This window comes from Zophobas morio, unplaced genomic scaffold, assembly GCF_036711695.1.
Source record: "Zophobas morio isolate AGI-343-1 ecotype UQ-CSIRO unplaced genomic scaffold, CSIRO_AGI_Zmor_V1 ptg000038l, whole genome shotgun sequence".
NCBI lineage: Eukaryota > Metazoa > Arthropoda > Insecta > Coleoptera > Tenebrionidae > Zophobas > Zophobas morio.
Genome location: NW_026972143.1, coordinates 1,655,021 through 1,681,762, shown reverse-complemented (window position 1 = coordinate 1,681,762; position 26,742 = coordinate 1,655,021). Strand labels below are relative to the sequence as shown.

The following is a 26,742-nucleotide window of genomic DNA, read 5'->3' as shown; positions in this document are numbered from 1 at the left end:
TGTCAAATGTCGCATTGTGAAAATAAACGAAGTTTAGGTTGAATTTTTCTGGGGTTTTTGTGTCTGTAGTGTCAGGTGCGTTAAATTACGCTGCAGCATGAATAGGTATTACTGTAATCACGAAGAAATTGTTGCTAGTGCTTGCGGTATCTTGAGGTAATTATAACGTTGTGGATGTACTGGGTAGAAGAAGTCGGACTGTGAGGATGATTTTCCTATTATGCAATTATACGAGAGTTCAAGTTCTCAAGGACAGTGCCTGCAGGTGTCTGAATGCAGCTTTTTTTTATGTCTGTGCGTTTCAGTGTGGATGTACGTGGAAGAGGTGAAGGTAGGTTGAGTGAAAGATCAAAATAATTATTTTAAACACGATAAACAGTAAGACAGTTGAAGTTCTGGCCTAAACTGACGCCAGTTTGTAGATAACTAAATAATACTGAAATAATCATATATCAGTGAAGAAAAAAAACTTCAAGGTCTAAATCTGAAGCGAACTTAACATATTGTCACTTTTTGATTTATTGCTGTTTCAGTTACAGTGTACACTATTACTATGGAGCGGAACACTAAGTTGAAATAATGTAGCAACGTACGTTTTAGTCTTAATTTTTTAGTTAACTACAAAAGTTTAACAATTGCACACAATTAAAGCTGACGTCGAATATTAAATAATTTGGGCATATGGGATTTGACACAGTAAAAACCGAAATATCACGTATTTATCAGAGCAGATCTCCTAAACGCTTCCCGAGTCCCAAAATAACACCTATATCAACTTTGTGATATATATTATGATAATAAAATGATGTAAAACTGATAATATTAGATTCTTATTACAAACATTTTTTTTTGTACTATTTGCTATAAGATTTGTTTATTATATCGGAAGAAAAAAACAAGAGAATGAGTGGGTGGGCGGGGCTAAGTTTAACTTTTTCCTATCGAGTCTTTTATAAGTAAAAAGCAGGCCCAATTTACCACAATCCTGCATTTTTCATTGCAACCATAACTGGTTTCATCACCTCTATTTTTTTAGAAAGTATATCATTTGCTAATATAAGATCTGCCAAAATCAGTCCTATATTAAAAAGTACTAAGTCCCGCCCATCCACCCTCTGGTCCTTCGAACGACGAATTTTTATCCAGTACAGTATATGTTCCACTTTTCATCTTGAGTAAATAAAATTAATCACCGAAAAAGAGACAGGTGGGTGGGCGGGATTAATTATTTGTTCTTCTGGAGAGCGGAATTTGGAAATAATAGAACCTAGGCTGTAAAAAAAGTAAAACAAAAAAATCTAATCGTAACATCGTCCGGATGAGATTTGCTTTTAAGTTCACGTAATTTTTTCAAAGGTCCAACTCTAAAAAATTTAGAAATTATTTTAATGTAGCTGTATTTTATGTAATTGGTTTAGTTTTTTCGCGGTTATTACAATCTCTAGACAAATAAAACACATAAATATTTTTTTTTGATCAACAGGCTTTAAAATATTTGTTTTTTCTAGAAATAATTGTCATATTTAAAAATTTAGTTCCGCCAAACTCAGTCGTAGTAAGTACTAATCCCGCTCACCCACCCTTTTTTCATTCTAACGACAAATTTAATTCCTGTACACTATAAGTTCCACTTTTTATTCTAAGCAGATAAAATTAATCACTCAAATCGAGGCGCGGGGTTAATTATTTGTTCTTCTGTAGAGTGCAGTTGAGGAATTCCTTGGCTGTAAAAAAGTAAAAAAGAGTTCTAATTATAACTTTTTTGTTGTACTATTTGCTATAAGATTTGTTTCATGTCTCGGAAGAAAAAAAAATGAGAAAATGGGTGGGTGGGTGGGGCTAAGTTTAACTTTTTGGTCTATGTCTTATAGACTTGGCAACTGCGTTTGTAGTCGTCCCTAAGTAGTTCGCTTTCAAATTCACGTAGTTTTTTCGAATATCCAATTCTAAAAAAATTATAACTTATATTAATGTAGATGTACCCATTTTTCATTCTAACGACAAATTTTATTCCTGTACATCATAAGTTCCAGTTTTCATTCTAAGCAGATAAAATTAATCACTGAAATCGAGGCGGGTGGGTGGGCGGTGTTAAATATTTGTTCTTCTGGTAGGGTGGAATTGAGAAATAAGTAGAAGAAAGTTCTAATCGTAACTGTCTTTGTTGTACTGTTTGTCTATTTGCTATAATATAAGATCTATTTCTTATTTCGGAAGAAAAAAACAAGAAAATAGGTGGGTGGGCGGGGCTAAGTTTGACATTTTGCTACCGAGTCTTTTATAAGCGAGCCGCAGGTCCAATTTACCACAATCCTGTATTTTTCTTTGCAATTAATCATAACTCGTTTCATTTATGTCTTGGTGGTAATTACGTCTCTAGTCGACCCTTTCAAACTCACGTATACAGCTACATTAAAATAATTTACAATTTTATTTTAATGTAGCTGTATTTTACGTAATCGGTTTAGTTTTTTCGGACTTATTACAATCTCTAAACAAATAAAACACACAAGTACTTTTTTGATCAAAAGTTTTCAAAATTTTTGTTTTTTTATAGAAAAAAATTACTTATATTTAAAAGTTCAGTTTCGTCATTTTTTAAAATGGAGGTTTGTATTTTGTACACAATTTTGCCTCATTATAGTGTAACAAATTAAACAAAGTGTGTATACAACGTGTTATTCAAATGAAAAACTTGTATTTTTTAGAGAGTATGTTATTTGCTAATATAAGATCTGCCAAAAATCAGTCCTGTCTTAGCAACTACTAACCCCGCCCACCCACCCTCTTTTCTTTTCATTCGAACGACAAATTTTATTCCTTTACAGTATATGTTCCACTTTTTATTCTAAGCAGATAAAATTAATCACTGAAATGAAGGTAGGGTGGGTGGGCGGGGCTAAGTATATTCTCTCATGGAGTGGGAGTGGAAACTATTAGAATCTAGGATTTAAAAAAGTAAAAAAAAAGCTCTAACCGTATTTTTTTTATACTATATGCCATTGCAACTGTAAAAACTGCTATATTCCAATTAGCGATTTCGAAAGAACTACAGAAATTTTCGAAAAAACCAAGCCGAAAAAGACTTCTGGATGTCGAAATCTACAAGAAAATGTCTAACTAATTTTCAAAAATGGTTGAAAATGGTCGCAAATATCAAAAGTGTCGAAATCAGTCATATCGTATTAAATGCTAGCCCCGCCCATCCACCCTCGATTTTCTTAGAAGATATGCCGTTTGCTATAGACAGTCTTATCTTATCAAGTACTAGCCCCGCCCACCCGTCCTCTGTTTTCTTGAAGGGTATGTTATTTGCCAAAATCAGTTTTATATTAGCAAGTACTAACCCCGCCCACTCAGTCTTCTCATTCTAAAGACTAATTTAATTTCTGTTCAGTATAAGATCATTTATTTTATTCAGACCGGATAAAATTAATCACTGAAATGAAGACAGGGTGGGTGGGCGGGGCTAATTATACTCTCAAATGAAGTGGGAGTGGAAACTATTAGAATCTAGGATTTAGAAAAAGTAAAAAAAAGCGCTAACCGTAAATTTTTTGTTATACTATTTGCCACTGCAACTGTAAAAACTGCTATATTCCAATTAGCGATTTTGAAAGAATTACAGAAATTTTCGAAAAAACGAAGCCGAAAATGACTTCTGGATGTCGAAATCCACAAGAAAATGTCTAGCTAATTTTCGAAAATGGTTGAAGAATGGTCGAAAATATCAAAAGTGTCAAAATTAGTCATATCTAATAAAATGTTAGAGCCGCCCATCCGCCCTCTATTTTCTTGGAAAGTATGTCATTTGCCACAATCAGTTTTATCTTAGCAAGTACTAACCCCGCCCACCCACAGTCTTCTCATTCTAAGGACTAATTTCATTTCTGTTCAGTATCAGATCATTCATTTCGTTCGGACCATATAAAATTAATCACTAAAATGGCGGCGGGGTGGGTGGGCGGGGCTAAAATTAAATTTTTCCCTCCGAGTCTTTTATAATTATAAATAAGAAGCAGGCCCACTGTACCACATTCCTGTATTTTTCTTTGCAACCATAACTGGTTTCTTCACCTCTTATTTCAAAAAAAAAAATCCACTTTTCATTCTAAGCAGATAAATTTAATCACTGAAATCGAGGCGGGTGGGTGGGCGGGGTTAATTATTTGTTCTTCTGTAGGGAAATATTAATACCTAGGCTGTAAAAAGTAGAAAAAAGCTCTAATCGTAACTGTTTTTGTTGTACTGTTTGCCTATTTGCTATAATATAAGATTTGTTTCTTATCTCGGAAGAAAAAAGAAAGAGAGTGGGTGGGTAGGGCTAAGTTTGACATTTTCCTACCCAGTCTTTTATAAGCGCAGGCCCATTTTACCACAATCCTGCATTTTTCATTGCAACCATAACTGGTTTCTTCACCTCAATTTTTTTAGAGAGTATATAATTTGCTAATATGTATAAGATCTGCCAAAATCAGTCCTATATTAACAAGTACTAAGCCCCGCCCACCCACCCTCTTGTCATTCGAACGACGAATTTTATTCCTGTACAGTATATGTTCCACTTTTCATCTTGAGGAAATAAAATTAATCACCGAAAAAGAGGCGGGTGGGTGGGCGGGATTAATGTATTTGTTCTTTTGGAGAGCGGGATTGGGAAATAGTAGAACCTAGGCTGTAAAAAAGTAAAAAAGAATTTTAATTATAACTTTTTTGTGGTACTATTTGCTATAAGATTTGTTTCATATCTCGGAGGAAAAAAATGAGAAAATGGGTGGGTGGGTGGGGCTAAATTTAACTTTTTCGTCTTTGTCTTAGTCTTGGTGGCAACTGCGTTTGTAGTCGTCCGGAAGGAGTTCGCTTTAAAATTCACGTAGTTTTTTCTAATATCCAGTTCTAAAAAATTAGAAATTATTTTAATATAGCTTATTTTACGCAATCGGTTTAGTTTTTTTGGCCTTATTATAATCTCTAGACAAATAAAACACATACGTATTTTTTTGTTATCAACAGTTTTAAAAAGATTTGTTTTTTCTAGAAAAAAAATTGTCATATTTAAAAATTCAGTTTCGGCATTTTTAAAAATGGAGGATTGCATTTTGGCGAGAATTTTTTAGTTATATATATCACTATAGTGTAACAAATTAAACAATGTATGTATACAAGGTGTTTTTCAAATGAAACACCTCTATTTTTTTTAAGTATATATCATTTGCCAATATAAGATCTACCACAATCAGTTCTATGTTACCAAGTATTAACACCGCCCACCCACCCTTTTTTCATTCTAACGACAAATTTTATTCTTCTTCACTATAAGTTCTACTTTTTATTCTAAGCAGATAAAATTAATCACTGAAATAGAGACGGGTGGGTGGGCGGGGTTAATTATTTCTTCTTCTGTAAAGTGGAATTGAAAAATAATAATACCTAGGCTGTAACAGTTTTCAAAGTATTTGGTTTTCTAGAAAAAAATTGTCATATTTAAAAATTCAGTTCCGGCATTTTTAAAAATGGGGGATTGCATTTTGCCCACAATTTTTTAGTTATATATATATCTATAGTGTAACAAATTAAACAATGTATGTATACAAGGTGTTTTTCAAATGAAACACCTCTATTTTTTTTAAAGGATGTGTCATTTGCCAATATAAGATCTGCCAAAATCAGTCCAATGTTAACAAGTATTAACACCGCCCACCCACCTTTTTTCATTCTAACGACAAATTTTATTCCTGTACACTATAAGTTCCATTTTTTAATCTCAGCAGATAAAATTAATCACTGAAATAGAGATGGGTGGGTGGGCGGGGTTAATTATTTTTTCTTCTGTAGAGTGGAATAAAGAGATAATAATACCTAGGCTTTAATTCTGCATTTTTCTTTGCAGCCATAACTACTTTCGTCACCGCTATTTTTTGGAGAGTCTATCATTTGCCAATATAAGATCTGCCAAAATCAGTCTTGTCTTAGCAAGTATTAACCCCGCCCACCCACCCTGTTCTCATTTGAACGACAAATTTTATTCCTGTACAGTATATGTTCCACTTTTTATTCTAAGCAGATAAAGTTAAACACTGAAATGAAGGTAGGGTGGGTGGGCGGGGCTAAGTATATTCTCTCATGGAGTGGAAGTGGAAACTATTAGTATTTAGGATTTAAAAAAAGTAAAAAAAAGCGCTAATCGTAAATTTTTTGTGATACTATTTGCCACTGCTATATTTCAATTAGCGATTTTGAAAGTACAGAAATTTTCGAAAAAACGAAGCCGAAAATGACTTCTGGATGTCGAAATCCACAAGAAAATGTCTAAATAATTTTCGAAAATGCTTGAAAATGGTCGCAAATATCAAAAGTGTTGAAATCAGTCAAATCGTATTAAATGCTAGCCCCGCCCACCCGCCCTCGATTTTCTTGGAAAATATGTCATCTGCAAAAAACAGTCTCATCTTATCAAGTACTAGCCCCGCCCACCCGCCCTCTATTTTCTTGGAAAGTATGTTATTTGCCACAATCAGTTTTATATTAGCAAGTACTAACCCCGCCCACTCAGTCTTCTCATTCTAAGGACTAATTTAATTTCTGTTCAGTATAAGATCATTTATTTTATTCAGACCGGATACAATTAATCATTGAAATGAAGACAGGGTGGGTGGGCGGGGCTAAGTATATTCTCTCATGGAGTGGAAGTGGAAGCTATTAGAATCTTGGATTTAAAAAAAGGAAAAAAAAGCGCTAATCGTAATTTTTTTGTTATACTATTTGCCACTGCAACTGTAAAAAATGCTTTAGCGATTTTGAAAGAACTACAGACATTTTCGAAAAAACCAAGCCGAAAATGACTTCTGGATGTCGAAATCCACAAGAAAATGTCTAGCTAATTTTCAAAAATGGTTGACAATGGTCGCAAATATCAAAAGTGTAGAAATCAGTCATATCGTATTAAATGCTAGCCCTGCCCACCCGCCCTCGATTTTCTTAGAAGATATGTCATTTGCCATAAACAGTCTTATCTTATCAAGTACTAACCCCGCCCACCTGCCCTCTATTTTCTTGAATGTTATGTTATTCGCCAAAATTAGTTTTATATTAGCAAGTACTAACCCCGCCCACCCAGTCTTCTCATTCTAAGGACTAATTTAATTTCTGTTCAGTATAAGATCATTCATTTTATTCAGACCGGATAAAATTAATCACTGAAATAAAAACAGGGTGGGTGGGCGGGGCTAATTATGTTTTCTTATGGAGTGGGAGTGGAAACTAATAATAATAATAGAAGCTAGGATATGAAAAAAATAAAAAAAAAGCGCTAATTCTAATTTTTTTGTTATACTACTTGCTACTGGAATTGTAAAATTTGCTATATTTCAATTGGCGATTATGAAAGAACGACAGAAATTTTCGCCGAAACGAGGCAAAAATGACTTCTACGTCCCGAAATCTACAAAAAAATCTTGCTAATTTTCGAAAATGGTTGAAGAATGGTCGAAAATATCAAAAGTGTCAAAATTAGTCGCTTTCTATTTTCTTGGAAAATATGTCATCTGCAAAAAACAGTCTCATCTTATCAAGTACTAGCCCCGCCCACCCGCCCTCTATTTTCTTGGAAAGTATGTCATTTGCCACAATCAGTTTTATCTTAGCAAGTACTAACCCCGCCCACCCACAGTCTTCTCATTCTAAGGACTAATTTTATTTCTGTTCAGTATCAGATCATTCATTTCGTTCAGACCATATAAAATTAATCACTAAAATGGCGGCGGGGTGGTTCCCAGTCTTTTATAATTATAAGTAAGAAGCAGGCCCACTTTACCACAATCCTGTATTTTTCTTTGCAACCTCATTTTTTAATTTAAGATCTGACAAAATCAGTCCTGTCTTAGCAAGTAGTAATATTTTTATTTCAAATCTTGTTCCAGTCGTCGTTATAATTCTCGTTCTTATTTTAGTTCTCAACTTTCTATTACATTCAAGTTCTCTTTCGGATCCTCCTCTTTCTAGTTCTAATTTTGACTTGTATTTCATTCATATTACTGTTCTTATTTCCGTTTTAAACTTCAGGCACTTTCTCATTCCAGTCCTTACTTTTGTTTTTGTTCTCTTTTTCTATTCTCGTTCATATTCTTCATTGTCGTTCTGATTTCTTTAGAATTCTCTCTTTCTTCAATTGATATTCTCATTCTCACCCATATGTTCGTCCCCAATCTCGTCCTAATTGTCGTTTTCATTTTGGCTCTAATTTGTCTATATTCTCATTCTTTTTCTCGTTCTCACATTGAGTGCCTCTTTTTCTCATTCTCGTTCGTATTCTCCTTATGGTTCTAGTTTTCTCTTTTATCTTCGTTTTTGCAGCAATTCTAGTTACGATATTCATTTTCCTTCTACTCTCATTTTTATCGTTTTTCCTGTAGTTTTTATTTTTACTTTCCTTATGAACTTCCTTGCTCTGATTCCAATTCTAGTTTGCGTTTTCATTTTCGTTTTTCTTCTCGTTATCATTCTAGAACATATTTTGATTCTAATTCTAGTCCTCGTCTAGGTTCTCATTTTTCTCATTCTCGTTCGTATTTTCGTCTTCATTTTCGGTCTAATTCTTCATAATTTGTCTTTTCTATTACACTTTCCTTTTCATTTTGGTTCTTTTTCTGATTTTCGTCCTCGTTCTAAACCTCAGACATTTTATTATTTCAGTCCTTGTCTTCATTTTAGTTCTCTTTATTATCCTGGTTCATATTCCTCTCTAGATACTCTTGTTTTCGTCCTAATTTCTTTATAATCCTCTCACTTATTTTCTTTCTATTGCCGTTCTAATTCTCATCCATATGTTAGTCTCCAGGCCAGTTCGAATTCTCGTCTTCTCTTTGGCTCTAGTTCCTCTCTATTCTCATTCTATTTTCTCTATATTCTACGCTCTTATTCATTTTCTTTATATCATTCTAGTTTTCGTCGTAATTCACGTTGTCTTCGTTTTTTACAATAATTCTAATTACGATTTACAGGTTTCTTTTTCGTTCTAAAAAATCGTTCTAATTCTATTTATAATGTTAGTTCCTATTTTCTCTATATTCTCATTCCAGTTTCGGTTCTCATCTTCAATCCTTTTTTTTCTTATTGTAGTTTGTATTCTTGTCAATTATTCTATTTTCGTTCTAATTTACATCCATACACTCTGTTGTTATACTTTCCTCAAAGTAATTCTACTTTGAATCCCATTTTCCTTCAATTTTCGTCCATATGTTCATTCTCGTTTTCGTTGGCGCTCTAGACAAATAAAACACGTACGAATTTTTTTGATCATTAGTCTTAGCAAGTACTTAGCCCCGCCCACCCACCCTTTCCTTATTCCAACGACAAATTTTATTCCCGTTCCACCTTTCATTATGACTAAATAAATGTAATCACTGAAATGGAGGCGGGTGGGTGAGCGGGGTTAATTATTTGTTGCTCAGTAGAGTGCAATTGGAATAAAAAACTAAAACAAAAAGACGGAACTTTTTTTGCTGTACTATTTGCTATTATTTCTTATTTCATATTATTATTGTTACACCTAAAATTGACAGTCTGACAACCTACATTTAAATTTCCCACGCAAAATCACTTGTTGCGATCATCGTAATAATCCAGTTGTAATTGAATCTCGTCAGTGACTTCATTCATTAAACGTCATAAAACCGATGACACTAATTTAAAACCAGTAGTGGTAATTTGATACCGGTTGACCTAGAAACAGCTTCGAAACGTCAGTTTATTTACCTCTAGTTTGCCGCTCATCCTTAACAGCAACACTGACTATTAGTTATAAACTGACACGTGACGGTAATTTGACAACATGATTATAATTCTTATTTTAACAAGGCGGCAAATAATAATAGAAAGTTACCACGAGCCGCCACTGCCAACACCACAAAACAAATCTTACTACCCCAGTAAAATTGTCTCAATTTCGTGTGTTCGCCCTACTCATAATTCAATTTTTTTTCACTCCTTGACACCCGGGTGATAGATTTATTCATAAGGCAATTAGCTAGAAGAGAATGCTGCTAGTCTACTATTCTTATCAATAGCGTGTTAACAGGCAATTTGTTTCTTTAACAATGAGGACAATACGGTTAACAAGGAGCTGAAACTAAATCCTCGAGAACGAATTTTAATCGTTTTAGTTGGTGTAGTGTGAATTATGGACCTTTTAAAATTATTTAGTTTGGTTGTTTACATGAAGGGTTGAAGATTCACCATTTTGGAAATAAAATGGTGCGTGAATGGTAATTGCGGTGTATAGTTGGTTGCCTATTACGAATACGCACGACATCGGTTGTGTGTTTGGAGACAAGAATCGAGTTTAATAAGAAGTATTTTTAATTGTTGCGTGCGACTTGGAATTTTAGTGCGTTATTTGTATCTTGATAAGATTAATTCTATAAAAATTGTCTAAAAATATATGGTCACATTTAATTAGATCTGTTTTTAGCGTACATTTTATTACTTATCCTATTATTTTGTTTTGTTAATTCCGGTGTGGGTGATTACTGATTATTAGAGAGCGGATTTATAAGCACAAAAAAATTAAGAATAAGTGCTTAAATAAGCACAACATTTTCAATAAAAAAGTTTTATTTTAAGCAAAAAAGCATTAAAAACATAATCATATTACAAATCAAAGAACACTTCTTAGAACTTTGGATAAAATATTATTACAATAATCCTAGACTTTATATTTTACACACGTATTTCAGTTTTCTTTAAAACTATTTATGATTGTAATATGTTTCAAGTTGTCCACTGTAAAATTTTTTCGCCGATCATTTAAAATGTGTTTAAAATTGGAGAATGTGCGTTGAATATCCACACTCGTTGGCGCAAATTTGAATTTTGCAATTTTTTTTTTATAACAATAAAGACGAGCTAAGATAAGACTGATTTTGGCAAATCACATACCTTCCAAGAAAATAGAGGGTGGGTGGGTGGGGCTAGTACTTGCTATGACAAGACTTATTTCGGCAAATGACATATCTTCTGAGAAAATCGGGGGCTGGTGGGCGGGCCAAGATAAAACTGATTTTGTCTCTATTAATTTTGTAAAAACTTGTGAAATTTAGAGGTGTCATATTACAAATTTCCATAGTAACGAATTAAATTCCTAAATCTACTCGAAATATGCAAAATATCATGAGTTTTTACTTGTGTGTTATCATTGCATTCATATTTTTTAGATTTGCTTGTACAAGTGAAAAAAATTAATGGATGTTCAATTTATTTTATTGATTACGTCAGGAACGGCTCACTACATTTTTCAGATATTTCGAAGTACACAAAATGACTAGAATTTCCACATTTTTCAAAATTTCTAAAATTATCAGGCTCCAGTTATACCAGAATTTTTAATTTCAACCTTTTCAAATATTTTCAAAATTTCTGGGTCTACCATATTTTTCCCACACTTTCTCAATTTTTTTCAGATTTTCTAAAATCTCAGGAATCTAAAACTAAAATTTTTGGAATATCTGGAATCTTTAGAATCTGTGAGATGTATAGGATAATAATTAGGGTGTTTAAGACCCCCTAATTCTTGTAGGATTGATAAAAATTAAAGGAAGCATTCTTAAGATTTGTACGATTTTTAGATATTTAGGATTTTTGTTTTGTTTAGACTCTTTGGAATCTTTAAAATTTTTGTCATGTTCAGAGTTCATGCGTTTTTTACAAATTATAGAATTTTTGAAATATTTGGAACAGAATTTTAAAAACCTTTTTAACGTTCGAGTCCTTAGAGTATTTAGAATCTTTAGAGTTTTCAGAGTCCTTAGAGTCTTAACAATCTTCGGGAATTTTGGATACTTCAGAAATTTTATAAAGTTTAGAATTTTTATAATTTCTAGGAACATTAATACTTCCAAGATCTTTACAATTTTTAAGATTTTGTTGCATGTTTCTTCTATTTAGAACCTAAAACTTTAATTTATTTAGCATTTTTGGTGCCTTTACTATTATTCTAGTGAATCTAGTGTATGAAAACTTTAGAATTTTTGAAAAGTTGAAACCTTTTAAATATTTCAAATATTTGGAAAAATTTGGGAATTTTTAGAATATCTACAATCTTAAGAGTGTAAACTTTTGAAATTTGAGATTCAATATTTTTTTATTTTCTTTTAATTTTTGAGAATTTTCGTAATTTGCAAAATTTTTGAAATTTCCAGAATGTTCAGATTTTCCAAATCGGCCCAAGTTTTCAGATTTTTCGAAGTACTCAAAATGACCAGAATTTCCACATTTTCCAAAATTTCTAAAATTATTATCAGGCTTCAGTTATACAAGAATTTTGAAATTCAACCTTTTCCAATATTTTGAAGGTTTTTAGGTCCATCACATTTTTCCCACACTTTCTAAATTTTTTCAGATTTTCTAAAATTTATAGATCTCAAGAGTCTAAATCTTTGGAGTTTTTGGAATCTCTGAAATCTTTACGGTCTCCAAGATTTATAAAATAATAATTAGGGTGTTCAAGACCTTCAGTGCTTTTAGGATTTATAAAAATTAAAGAAATCATTTTTCCGATCTTTACGATTTTTAGGTCTTTAAGATTTTTGTTTTCTTTAAAGTCTTTGGAATTTTTAAAACCTTTGGTATTTTAAGAATTCACGCGATTTTTACAAGTTTTAGAATCTTTGGCCTTTTGGAATTTCTCTAGAACCTTTAGAATCTTTCAAGTATTCGAAACAGAATTTTAGCTTTTGACCCCTTAGAGTCCTTTAAGTCTTTAGACCCTTTAGAGACTTTCCAATCTATGGAAATTTTCAACCTTTGGGAATTACTAGGAGTTTCATAAAGTTTAAAATTTTTGCAATTTCTAGGATCATTAGTACCCTTAGGTTCTTTAAATTTTTTAAGATTTGGTTGGATCTTTTTTATATTTGGAACATTAGAACTTTAGTTTATTTAGAATCTTAAGTGTCTTTACATTTCGCAGTTTCTAGTGTATGTAGTCCGTGAAAACTTTTATACTTTTTGAATCTTTCAAACCACTTTGGAATCTTTAGAATCTCAAGAATCTAGAATCACTAGAATTTCTATAATTTTTAGAGCTTTAAGATTTTCATTATTGTTAGATACTTCAGTATCTCTAGAATTTTAAATATTCTTAGATCTTTAGGATTTTTATCATCCAGTTTTTAAATATTTGGAATCTGTGGAATCTTCGGAATTTTTGGAATCCCTGAAATCTCTTTAGAATTTTGAAATTGCCGGCTTCTTTAGTTTTTTTTAATTTTTTGAAATTCCTGAAATCCGTGTAGTCCTTAGAGTTTTTGGCATCCTTGAAAGCCTTAAAACCTTTGAAAGGGTTAGAATATTTGGGATTTTCACATTTGGAATCTTTCCAGAAATTCGGTGTTTAAAATTGGAGGATGTGCGTTCAACATCCACACTCGTTGTTGGCGAAAATTTGAATTTTGCAACTAATGTTGAATCTAACTCCAAATTTTCCACCTTCTGGCCTTGTAAAACACGAGCATCGTCGGAAAGAACACCCAAACCTGCATTTTTATTTAACACTTGATCAAGTTTTTGAGATACTCTAGTACCAAAATCACCCCTTACTGCGTTTGCTTGTTGTTTAAATTCTTTCACTAAGTTTACGGCATCTACCAACAACATGTTGGGTTTTTCTAACTTTTCTATTACCTCACATACGAATTGATAATTGCTTCTTAGAAAAGCTAGATCTTGTCGCAAATCTTTGTTTTCCAAAATATTTATGCAATCTTTAATCGATTGAGAAGAATCTTCGCTAAACTCCGTAACTACTTCCTCAAATTCTTTGATATTGTTGTCGTAATGAAATGTGGCCTGTAACCATGTTCCCCACCTCGTTATAATCGGCTCTGGGGGCAATGGTATGTTTGGAAATTTTTCCTTAAAATGTTGCACTCTTAGTGGGGCTTTAACAAAAATCTTTTTACCATTTGCCACTAATTTATTAACAGTAGGAAACTGCAAACGTATTCCTTCAGCCACTCTGTTTAAACCGTGGACAATGCAAGTAGAGTGAATTAAATTGGGGTACAATATTTTTAGATTATTCCCTGATTTCAACATATAACGAGCTGCATCCGAGATCATCAATAAAATTTTATTGGTAAAAATAGTGACGTAAGACTGTCATTTACAAATCTGGTAATCGTATTGCCATTTGTTTTATCTAACATTTTCAAACTTACTACATACCCTCGACTAGGGAAATTTTCATTTAAGATTCCAACAATTAAACTTGCCACGTATCTTCCACAACTATCGGTTGTTTCATCGACAGCGAACCATAAATAATTATCTCCAATGCGATGTTTAATTTCGTTGTAAACTTGCTGAAACACTGGGCCTACATAATTTTTTCGGAGAGTACTTTCAACCGGAGTATGTCGATTGCAGTGTTTTTCAAGGAATTCTTGAAGAGGCCCTTTCTCCAATTTTTTTAAAGGTATATTGGACTGGATCATCATTTTACATAAATAGAAATTAAACTGAAACTGCTCATCTTTTGTGGAAGTAGATGCAACAGATTCATGTATGGTCTGCTGTTTAATTTTAGAAACTTCAAACATTTTCTTCTTTTCTACATGAAGAGTCGTTCTGACATGTTGCGTCACGTTATATTTTTTATCACTTTGAATCTAAAACAACGTACATATACAGGATTAACAAAGGAAAATAGATAAAAAATAGTGGGCTTACGGTTTTCGCATAAGCTCCGCAGAATATTTTGTTGTTTTCTAATTTTAATTCTGGAAAATCCCTTATCCACTCACCCGGCGTCGATTTTACTTTCGGCATTCTTTTAAAATATTAGTAATATTACCAAAAAGAACTCAACATGTAACAAGGGTGAACCACGTAGAACACTGTACTACGACAAATGCGTTAGACTGATGGTTGTGAAATAAACGGTTCATTTACTTAAAAGTTTCCATTAGAAAAATTTTAAGGTAGGTAGTTGGGTACAATAATCCTTTTTTCTAGAAAATCTTCAACGGTCTTGCCGCAAAATGCCGAAAAAGAACATCTGGTTAAAACCTTTAATTCATTATCAACGGAAGTAAGGATTTAAAGTCATAAAATCTATGGAGTATTTTCCAATCCTATAATAAAATTTTATTACCCAAACGACTGGAACCTATTCACTGAAAGGGTCTTGAGTAAGTGTACTTCAATGGTCAAGTCCAGGTAAAATGCATACGATACGATACGCCTAACTAACAAGTATTTGTCATCTCGACAAGGCCGGCATTTGAACAAAATATGCATTGAAACTCATATTCGTCGAAAAAAGCATTAAATAAGCATATAAGTTTTAATATGCATAAAATTGAAAAAAAAGCAAATAAGCATAAAAAAAATGTGTCAAATGACACCAAATTGTATCATAGTTACAGATATAAAAAAATTTTGAAGTGCTTACATTCTTCACAAAAAGCATTATTAAACCTAGAAATCCGCTCTCTACTGATTATATTCTGTGAAACTAAGCTCAAAAAGTACACTCAATAAGCACGTGCAGACCAACATGTGGCCATGCTTAGCGCAATTAATCTTCACACTTTTTTTACCACGTAATGTTCCAAAAAAGCTTTCACGGATACAAAAACAAACCAAATGGCTTATCAGGGCTATTTTTAGCCCTTTCATCCCAAAATAATCCCACCACATACCATTAAACGCTACCTGACACACAATAACTCCCTCAATGAAGTCCTACATCTAAAATTAAAGCCCGGTTCAGAAATATCTTTAGTGAATAACAAGTTGCCTAACCTGCGCTCTGTGAACTCCTGCAGTCTTGCCGTTCCTGCTGGGATAAAATATACTGTAGGTTTTGATTTTTTTATTCTTTGTATTTTCGAAAGTAACAAATCAATATTATTGGTGTTTCTAAAAGTTGTTTTTTCGTAACGTTAGGTTTTCGATGAGTAATTAGTGTCACATTGTACATACGAATCGAAAATCCAGTCAAGTCGTGGTCAGCCAGCTAATGTTATTTTGTCGGAAAACCGCCCCTAAGCCGCTGTCCGTCCCCGAAAACGCGCCTTTCGCACGTCAACAAACAATTCCTGGTGCGCCTGCGCGCGATTTCCTGCTGGCGCCGATTCCTGCCACCTGCGAAAGCTCAGTTGAATGACACTGAGCTTACGGGCGCGGAACGAAATGTCGCGAAAATTCCCAGCAAGGCTAGTGCGTTGCGCGCGCACCCTCTTAGGGGTGTATTTTTAACAATAATTCGGCCGAAGCTGCGGCACAGATTCGCGTGGGGTGCCTGTGGGGTTCCGGGGGTGAAGTGGTGTGCTGTGCGCCCGAACGCAGTGTGCTGTGCGACGAAATAATCCGAAAATTTTGTGCGGCCTACTAGGTTATTTTTAAATTGTACGAAAACGCACTGAAATAGATCGACGTTTTTATAAATTACGCTAAATTTGCCTTATGGATGCCTTATTTTCACGCTCGTGTCGAAGGGGATAGAATTTGCCTGAATTTTTTATACGTACGTAGTTCGAGACTCCATCCACACGACCAATTCGGAGGGAAGATGAGAGGGGAATTCGATTGTGATAGGTTGATAGGATTGGGTACAAGATACTGATATGCCGGTTAGAAGAGGTCTTGTCGCCCCGAGGACCACGCTTATCGAAACAATCATCAGGAAATTTGACACTGACAGTAAGTAGATGGGAGCTGGGGAGGTACCGGCTCGAGGGTGGTAGCAGTGGCTGTCAACGAGGAAAACATTGCAGGATTCGCGAGCGAGGAAATTATTCGCTGACGTGTTTTCTACGACACTGTAACGCTTTTCTGACGTAAAAACAAGGCTTCATTTAGACGATATAGATCTGGCTTGGCTGATTTTTTTTCGCTTCAGAATTTTACTATATTAAACAAACACTATATCGTCTGATTAGTTTTAACTAGAGACTGTCTTGACCATTTGATTGTCCGAACGTCACACCCTATTCTGGTTTTTCGTTCCATTTAATTTAATATGTTCTCAATAATTTTTAAATGTCTGCGTTCCACGTTTAATGGCTATGTCATAATTACTTATACCCAGAACGTTATTTTTGTATCTATGTCTGTATTTCCGCCTCTTGTTTTGAGTACTGTACTCATAAAATTTCAAAATTAGTTGAACAAGGTGCAACAAACATGTGTGGTGGTACTGGACAATGCACCATTCGATGACAAGTTACTGTTCAAATAAAAAAAAGCAGGTAATCAAAATTCCAGTATTTCGATTTAACAATATTTCTTATTTCCGATTTTGTAGTTATCCGATTTGTAATGTACCGTACTTTTAATCACTTGATTAACATTATGCTTTGTTTAATTTGACAGATTGCTTTTTTTATCATACGTAGCCTTCGTTTCGCAACAAGAAACTTAAAACACCTTGAAAATGGTAATTTTTGTAGAGAAATACGTATTTTGCAATTACACTCCGCTCCTCGCTCTAACAACGAATGAAAAATTCATCACAATTGAGATCGGGGAGGGTGGGCGGGGCTTAATTTTTGTTTTTTATTTTAAATGTGAAGAGTTTTCTTTCAGCAACAGGAAAGTTAAACATGATTTCATTTTCTTGTTGGGAAAAGAAGAATTCGTATATTAAGAAAAAAGGGACAAAATATAAGCCCCGCCCACCCACCCCTTCTCAATTGTGATGAAAGTTTTATTCACCGTGAGTTGAAATCGGAACATTGAAACATTGAAAATTTGAAAAATTGTAAAAATAAAGAAAATAAAATATTGAAACGAAAAATTGCGAATAGAAAAATTAAAAATTGAAAAGTCGACGCACTCAAATAAAAAATTGCAAAATCTAGGAATTGAATGAAAAACTTGAAAAATTGAAAAATTAAATTTAAACTTAAAAACTCGAAAAAATGGAGCAAAAAAATGAAAAATGAAGGAAAAAAATGAAAAAATGAAGAAAACATTCAAGTGCGAACGTTGTTTACGCCCGTTTTTTTTACTTTGTAGAGGTTATTAGAAAAATAATTGAAAAAAATGATAATTTCTCAGAGAATTGGGTTTTATTTGGCTGCACTTCAGGAGCGAGGAAAGTTCTGTTGAAATAACCTTCGACCAATTTTTTTATCATACATAGCCTTCTTTTCACAACAAAAAACTTAAAACATGTTTGAAATGAAATGATAAATTTTTGTAGAGAAATATCTATTGTGAAATTACCATCCGCTTCTCGGTTTTACGACGAATGAAAAATTCATCACAATTGAGATCGGGGCGGGTGGGTGGGGCTTAATTTTTGTTTTTTTTAATATATAGAGTTTTGTTTCAACAACAGGATAGTTAACCATGATTTCATTTTCTTGTTGGGAAAGAATACTTCGAATATTAATAAAAAGGGGACAAAATATAAGCCCCGCCCACCCACCCCTTCTCAATTGTGATGAAAGTTTTATTCACCGTGAGTTGAAATCGGAACATTGAAAAATTGAAAATTTGAAAAATTGTAAAAATAAAGAAAATAAAAAATTGAAACGAATAATTGCGAATAGAAAAATTAAAAATTGAAAAGTCGATAAACTCAAATCGAAAAATTGCAAAATCTAGGAATTGAATTAAAAACTTGAAAAATTGAAAAATTAAATTTAAACTTAAAAACTCGAAAAAATGGAGCAAAAAAATGAAAAAATGAAGGAAAAAAATTAAAAAATAAAGGAAAAAAATTAAAAAATGAAGAAAAAATTCAAGTGCGAACGTTATTTACGTCCGTGTTTTTTACTTTGTAGAGGTTATTAGAAAAAAAATGCAAAAAATGGTAATTTCTCAGAGAATTGGGATTTATTTGGCTGCACTTCAGGGGCGAGGGAAGTTCTGTTGAAATAACCTCCGACCAATTTTTTTATCAAACATACCTTCTTTTCACAACAAAAAACTTAAAACATCTTTGAAATGAAATGATAAATTTTTGCAGAGAAATATGTATTTTGAAATTACCATCCGCTCCTCGGTCTTACAACGAATGAAAAATTCATCACAATTGAGATCGGGGCGGGTGGGCGGGGCTTAATTTTTTTTTTTTTAATATATAGAGTTTTGTTTCAACAACAGGATAGTTAAACACGATTTCATTTTCTTTTTGGGAAAGAATACTTCGAATATTAATAAAAAAGGGACAAAATATAAGCCCCGCCCACCCACCCCTTCTCAATTGTGATGAAAATTGTATTCACCGTGAGTTGAAATCGGAACATTGAAAAATTGAAAATGTGAAAAATTGTAAAAATAAAGAAAATAAAAAATTGAAACGAAAAATTGTGAATAGAAAAATTAAAAATTGAAAAGTCGACAAACCCAAATCGAAAAATTGCAAAATCTAGGAATTGAATTAAAAACTTGAAAAATTGAAAAATCAAATTTAAACTTAAAAACTCGAAAAAATGGAGCAAAAAAATGAAAAAATGAAGGAAAAAAATTAAAAAATTAAGAAAAAATTCAAGTGCGAACGTTATTTACGCCCGTGGTTTTTACTTTGTAGAGGTCATCACGAAACAAAAATTGCAAAAAATAATAGTTTCTCAGAGAATTGGGATTTATTTGGCTGTACTTCAGGGGCGAGGGAAGTTCTGTTGAAATAACCTTCGACCATTTTTTTTATTATACATAGCCTTCTTTTCACAACAAAAAACTTAAAACATGTTTGAAATGAAATGATAAATTTTTGTAGAGAAATATGTATTTTGAAATTACCATCCGCTCCTCGGTCTTACAACGAATGAAAAATTCATCACAATTGAGAGCGGGGCGGGTGGGCGGGGCTTAACTTTTGTTTTTTTTTTTTAATATATAGAGTTTTGTTTCAACAACAGGATAGTTAAACATGATTTCATTTTCTGGTTGGGAAAGAATACTTCGAATATTAATAAAAAAGGGACAAAATATAAGCCCCGCCCACCCACCCCTTCTCAATTGTGATGAAAGTTTTATTCACCGTGAGCTGCAATCGGAACATTGAAAAATTGAAAAATTGTAAAAATAAAGAAAATAAAAAATTGAAACGAAAAATTGCGAATAGAAAAATTAAAAATTGAAAAGTCGACAAACTCAAATCGAAAAATTGCAAAATCTAGAAATTGAACTGAAAAGCTGAAAAATTGAAAAATTTAATTTAAACTTAAAAACTAGAAGAAATGAAAGCAAAAAATGAAAAATTGAAGAAAAAATCAAGTCAAATAAGCTGCCGGAACGTTATTTACGCTATTGGTTTTTACTTTATAGAGGTTATCAGAAAACAAAAATTGCAAAAAAAATGATAATTTTTCAGAGAAGTGGGATTTATTTGGCTCCACTTCAGGGGCGAGGGAAGTTCCGTTGAAATAACATCCCACCAATTTTTTTATCATACGTAGCCTTCTTTTCACAACAAGGAACTTAAAGCATGTTTGAATCACTCCTTCATTCCTTCAATTCTTCATTTCTGCATTTCTCCATTTCTTCACTCCATTCTCTATTTTCCATTTTCCATTCTTCATTCTGGAATCTCCAATCTCCATTCATCTTGTTTCTTGATTTTAGTACTTTCTCGTTTTTCTTTTACAAATTTTCTGGTTTCTGAGTTCTTAAATTCTTATATTTTGTATTGTAATGTTTCTGTCTCTGTTCAATTTTTCTTTCTTTGTTTCGTGTCCTACGTGTTGGTCTTTCGTTCTCATTCTCGATTCTTCATTTATTGTTCTTCGTTTTTCTTTCTTCGTTTTGAATTTTTGACATTTTATTTCGTTTTTCTTTTGATTTTTAATTTTTTTTAATTTTTCTATCTTGTTTTTTCTGTTTTCTATTCCCCATTTTCCGTTCTCCATTTTCCATTCTGTTTTCCATTCTCCAGTTTCCATTTCTAATTTTCTCTTCTCCACTTTCCTCTCTCAATTCTTCATTCTTCTTTCTTCGTTCTGCATTCTAGGATTATTTCAGTTTTGGAATTTTGGATTAATCTTCAGCAAATTGGATTTTTGAATTCTTAGAACTTTGAATTCTACGTAAGGTTTCCGATTCTTGATTTTAGTAATTTCCCGTTTTTTTAAAGTGTTTCGTTCTTCCTTTGCTCTCTTTATTCTTTTTTTTTAGTTTTTGAGTTTTCCATTGCCAATTTTTTAATTTTTACTCCATTCCCTATTTTTCATTCTTCGTTCTCCATTCTCAATTCTTCATTCTTCGTTCGTTGTTGGTCCTTCTTAGTTCTGGATTCTTGTACACCTGGATTACTTGAATCGCTCCGTTATTCCTTCATTACTTCATCCCTTCATTCCTCCATTCCTTCGTTCATTCGTTTCCTCGTTCCTTCCTTCATTTCTTCATTTCTTCGTTTCTTTATTCCATTCTCTATTTTCTACTTTCCAGTTTTCATTCTCGAATCTCCATCCTCCATTCTTCTAGCTTCTTCATTTTAGCAATTTCTCGTTTTTTTCGACGAATTTTGCAGTTTTTGAATTGTTAAATATCTTATTGTAATTTTTTATATTCAACTTTTCTTTCTTTGCTTCTTGTCCTTCGTCTCATTCCAAATTCTCCATTCTTCATTTTCCGTTCTTTATTCTTCGTTTTATTTTTTTCGTTCTGGATTTTTGACAATTTTTAATTTTCTGTTTTAATTAAAAAAAACTTTCGATACTGTGTTTTCCATTCTCCATTTTTAATTTTCTATTCTCGTCTCTCCTGTTGGTTGCTTTAATTCCTGAATTTCTGGAGTCTTTAGGTTTTTCGCGTTTTCTTTTCACAAATTTTCTAGTTTTTGAGTTTTTGAATTTTCAGATATTCGATGTTTGATATTCGATGTTTGGAATTTTTGAATTCAACTTTCTTCATTCCTTATTGTTCATTCTTTCATTCTTCATTTTTTTATCTTTCATGCTTTATCCTTAATCCTTCGTCCTTCAAACTTCATCCTTACTCGTTTCTTCTTTCTTCTTCCTCTCTCCTTCCTTTTCCGTTCTTTCTTCTTCTTTACTTCTTTTTCATTCTTTGTTCTTTTTTTATTCTGTATTCGTAGACACATTGTTTACTGAATTCTTGCGCAGATATCTTCTTAGATTCTTCGATTCTCCATTTTTCTTTCTCAATTCTTTATCCTTCATTCTTGGTTCTTTGTTGTTCTTTCGTCGTTCTGGATTCTTGATCTTCAAAATTACACGTTTTACTTTTACAAATTTTCTAGTTTTTGCGACTATAAATTTTCTACTAATTTCTGTAATATGTCTTCTTTTGTTTTTCTCTTTTTCCGTTCTTCCTTTTTCATCCGGTGTATGTCGTTCTTTCTTGTTTTTTTTTTCGTTTTGAATCTTTGGGCACTTGGATTCTTGGATTCTTCGATTATTGAAGTTTTGAGATCGGGGCTAGTGGGCGGGGCTTAATTTTTATTTTTTTTAATGTATAGAGTTTTCTTTCAACAATTAGATAGTTAAACACGTTTTCAGTTTCCTGTTTGGAAAAGAAGACTTCGTATATTAAGACAAAATGGACAAAATATAAGCCCCGCCCACCCACCCCTTCTCAATTGTGACGAATTTTCTATTCATCGTGAATTGAAGGGTGGAGCTTAGGTGCAAAATCCTCATTTCTCTACAAGATATTACTATATGAAATATGTTTTTAAAAGAGGAGAATTTTCTAGAGAAATTTTTTGATGTTACAATTAAACTCCGCCCCTCGGCTTACGACGAATAAAAAAAAAATCATCAGAATTGAGATCGGGGTGGGTGGGTGGGGCTTAATCTTTGTGTGTTTATTTTTAATATATAGATTTTTCTTTCAACAGTAGGATACTTAAACATGTTTTCGGTTTCTTGTTGGGAAAAGAAGACTTCGTATATTAAGAAAAAATGGACCAAATGTAAGCCCCGCCCACCCACCCTTTCTCAATGTAATGAAAGTTTTATTCATCGTGAGCTGCAATCGGAACATTGAAGAATTGAAAAATTGTGAAAATAAGGAAAATAACAAATTGAAACGAAAAATTGCGAATAGAAAAATTGAAAAGTCGACAAACTAAAATTGAAAAATTGCAAAATACAGAAATTGAAATGAAAAGTTGAAAAATTGAATAATTTAATTTAAACTTATAATTTGAAAAAATTAAGAAAAAAAATGAAAAATTGAGATCGGGGCGGGTGGGTGGCGCTTAACCTTTTTTCTTTTCTTTATGTACATAGTTTTCTTTCAACAATTTTTGGCAGATAGAACAAGATTTGTTTTTACAATTTTTCAATGTTTCGATTTTATAATTTTTTGTTTTTTAAATTTCACTTTTTTTCAATTTTTCGTTTCGTTAGTTTTTCAATTTGCTATTTTTCAATTTTTCATTCATTAATTTTATTATATCTCTTCAAGTTTTCATTTAAAAATTTTCCAGTTTTCCGATATTTCAACTTTTGGATGTTTCAGTTTTTAGATTTTACAGTTTTTCGATCTGAAATTTCACGAGTTTTCAATTTTTAATTTTTCAATATTTAGATGTTTCAGTTTTTCATTATTTCAGTTTTTCGAGAAAAACATTAGGAGTACAGTCTAAAATTGACTTTGTGTTTTTTATTATAATAAAAATTGTTGAAAGAAAACTATGTATATAAAGAAAATAAAACAGAAATTAAGCCGCACCTACTCGCCCTGATCTCAATTGTGATGAGATTTTCATTCCTAATCAGATCGAAGGGCGGAGTTTAATTGGAACATAGAAAATTCTACCCTTTTAAAAACATATTTCATATGGCAATTTCCTGTAGAGAAATGAGGATTTTGCAACTAAATTTCGCCCTTCAACGCACGATGAATAAAGCATTCATTACAATTGAGAAGGGGTGGGTGGGCGGGGCTTATATTTGGTCCATTTTTTCTTAATATACAAAGTCTTCTTTTCCCAACAAGAAACTGAAAATATTTTTAACTATCCTGTTGTTGAAAGAAAACCTTTCATATTAAAAAAAACAAAGATTAATTGCAAATAGAAACAGTGACGAAACGAAAAATTGAAAAAAAGTGAAATTGAAAAAAATAGAAAATTATAACACGGAACATTGAAATTGTAAATATAAAGAAAATAAAATATTGAAAAAAAATCCAAATTTGAAAAGTCGAAAAAATTGAAATCGAAAAAACGTAGCAACAAAAGAGTGAAAGAACTGAAAAATCATGTCGAGAAACCTGTGGAACTCAAATTTTACAATTCGAAATAACTTTCGACCAATTTTTTCAACTGACAAAGTAAACCATACACAAAATTGCATACACTCCGCTCTCTAGGAATGATGAAACCATCCATGCTCTAAAGTATACGCGGTTGCCTACTTAGCAAACGCCAAAAGTAATTCCAAGGCCTGCTCCAAATATATTTTTTATTGTACGGCGATTGCATCGAGTATAAATAGAATTTTAAGTAGTCAAGGGCCACAACAGCACGAAACGGAAAATTTGACCATAAAGTAATAGAACGAACTTCAACAGAAGAGAGAATATTCAACAGATAAGAATAATAAACATATTTCAAGGGAAGCAAGAAATCCCGGAGGAAATTAGAGCGGAAATATTTAAAATTGTAATCACTCGAATATGGGTCAGAAACGTGGATAATAGAAAATGAAACTAAAGGTACAGGAGAACTTAAAAACAAAACCAACGGGAAACAGTAGAATAAGATCATGAAAGCAATTGAGAAAAATGGAAAGACAACGCAACTCTATCACGAGTCGAATCTTACATTTGCCAAAGTCAATCTTATCTTTACGAGTACTAGCTCCGCCCACCCGCCTTTTATTTTCTTAGAGGGTATATCATTTGCCAAAATCAGTCGTATCTTAGAAAGTACTAGCCCCGCCCACCCGCCCTCTCTTTTCTTGAAGGTTATGCGATTGGCCAAAATCAGTCTTATCTTAACATGCACAAGCCCCGCCCACCCGCCCCGTATTATCTTAGAGGGTATATGATTTGCCAAAATCAGTCTTATCTTAGCAAGTACTAGCCCCATCCACCCCCTCAATTTTTTTAGAAGGTATATCATGAATTCACCCCCGCAGTTGTGAATGTTGTGGCTGTTGAAAACACCATTCTTAGTAAATTACACGACGTGGAAAATCAGGCTCCAAAGCTTGCACTTTTTGCCTTGCTTTTGTAATGTACGATGTACAAACTGTGAAACTCCAACTTCAGCTGCAAGTCGGCGAGTGCTGATGTCGAGGCGTTCTAAAATTTGTTCTTCAGTTTGCAATATTCTTTCTGAATTGGAAAAATTCGCCACTTCAAAGACGTCAACCGAACACACGACGGCAACCAACTGATACATGATTAAATTGATATCATCAGACTCATTGATACGCATTTTGACAAAATCTTGAATATTACACTGACTTAAATCGAACAATATGTGGAAGAAATGACCTCTTCCCTAATTCTTGGTCGCTTTTCCCGGAAAAATGTCCAAACTTCCCGATAATAAACCGCCAACCACCTCCATCCCGCAACCGCACGCCGCCTCCCACACGAATTTCGCGTCGCCGCCCCAGCAGCCCAACTTCCAGCCGCCCTGAGCCTCATTACCCCAAAAATCCAATCTGAAACCCCCATAAAAATTAAAAATTCACACTCTCCTCTCGCCGAGATTGAAAAATTTCTAATTTATTTTGGAGGGTCGCTGCAAAAAAATTGAATCGGGAATGCGCTCCGCAAGGGGTTGTTTTTGGAATTCGGGATATGGATGTGACCTGGAATTGTTTGCGTAATAAAACGTGTTTGGCAGCCGTTCCCTCTTTTCGGCGGCGCGCAGCGCTCGATATTTTTCGAGTATGGTAATTCTGGAGGAAATTGGGTATTCACCTGGATTTAGATATTCATCTATTTCGCCTTGGCTGGACGAATCGGGCGGGCTAATGCTCGCCGGGGTTAATTCCTGGATTTGGGCCGGCGCGCCGGAAAGTGCTTAATTAGAGACGGTTTGGGCGAATGGGATTTGGGGAAGGTGTTGGTATTAATTATGGAAAAGAATTGCGGGAGTGGTGGGCTATGTGGACGGGATTAGGGGTTATTTATGTTTTTGGGGTTGGTGTGTCTAAAAGGGTTTTATTCAAGCGGGGTTTTTTAAATAATTGGGATTCAAAATGTTATCCAGACACAATGTAATTACAAAAGTTGATTTCTTGATAGAATACAAATGTTTGCTCTGAAATATAGCCACCTCGAGCGATGTTTCTAGCGCGTTAAAGCAGGCTGGGGTGGCAGCGGTAAATTTTTAACTTCTCCCCATAAACTTCCACCCTTAAAGGAGCTTTGACAAACATTTTTTAACGCTTGATATCAAAATTAAATTCCGATTCTATAATTTCTTGATTCGTCAAATTTGCAATTTCTTGATTTCTCGGTTTTCTGATGTTCCAGTTTTACAATTTTTCGATAAATTGATTTTTTGATCTACTCAGTTCGAAATTTTCGGTTTTTCGATTTCTCAGTTTTCCGATGTTTCAGTTTAGGGATTCTTCACTTCGATTTTTCGATTTTTAGACTTTTAGATGTTTTAATTTTTCGATTTTTAAGTTATAGATTTTTCAGTGTATCGATATTTCAATTTTTCGGTTTTTAAAATTTTTGATTTTTCGATTTTTCAATTTCTATTTCTCGATTTATCGAAATTTCGTGTTTCGATTTTTTTGTCTAATTTTGTGATTTTTTGACTTCAATTTTTCGATTTTTCAATTGTACAAT

General features: G+C 33.1%; 1 protein-coding gene across 5 annotated transcripts in view; it reads left to right on the top strand.

Annotated features, from left to right (window-relative positions):
* The first annotated feature begins 74 nt into the window (after window positions 1-74).
* LOC135140256 (potassium voltage-gated channel subfamily H member 6-like) overlaps window positions 75-26,742 on the top strand; it is a 262,036-nt gene continuing 235,368 nt past the window's right edge. For 4 of the 5 annotated variants that reach the window (XM_064070741.1, XM_064070737.1, XM_064070740.1 and 1 more), the window contains exons 1-2: window positions 75-156; window positions 306-331. In XM_064070741.1, coding sequence (XP_063926811.1) covers window positions 98-156; window positions 306-331 — 85 coding nt within the window. In that variant the 5' untranslated portion in view covers window positions 75-97. Of the gene's footprint in view, window positions 157-305; window positions 332-16,173; window positions 16,702-26,742 lie in introns of those variants that run through there. The other variant, XM_064070736.1, reaches the window with a different exon arrangement.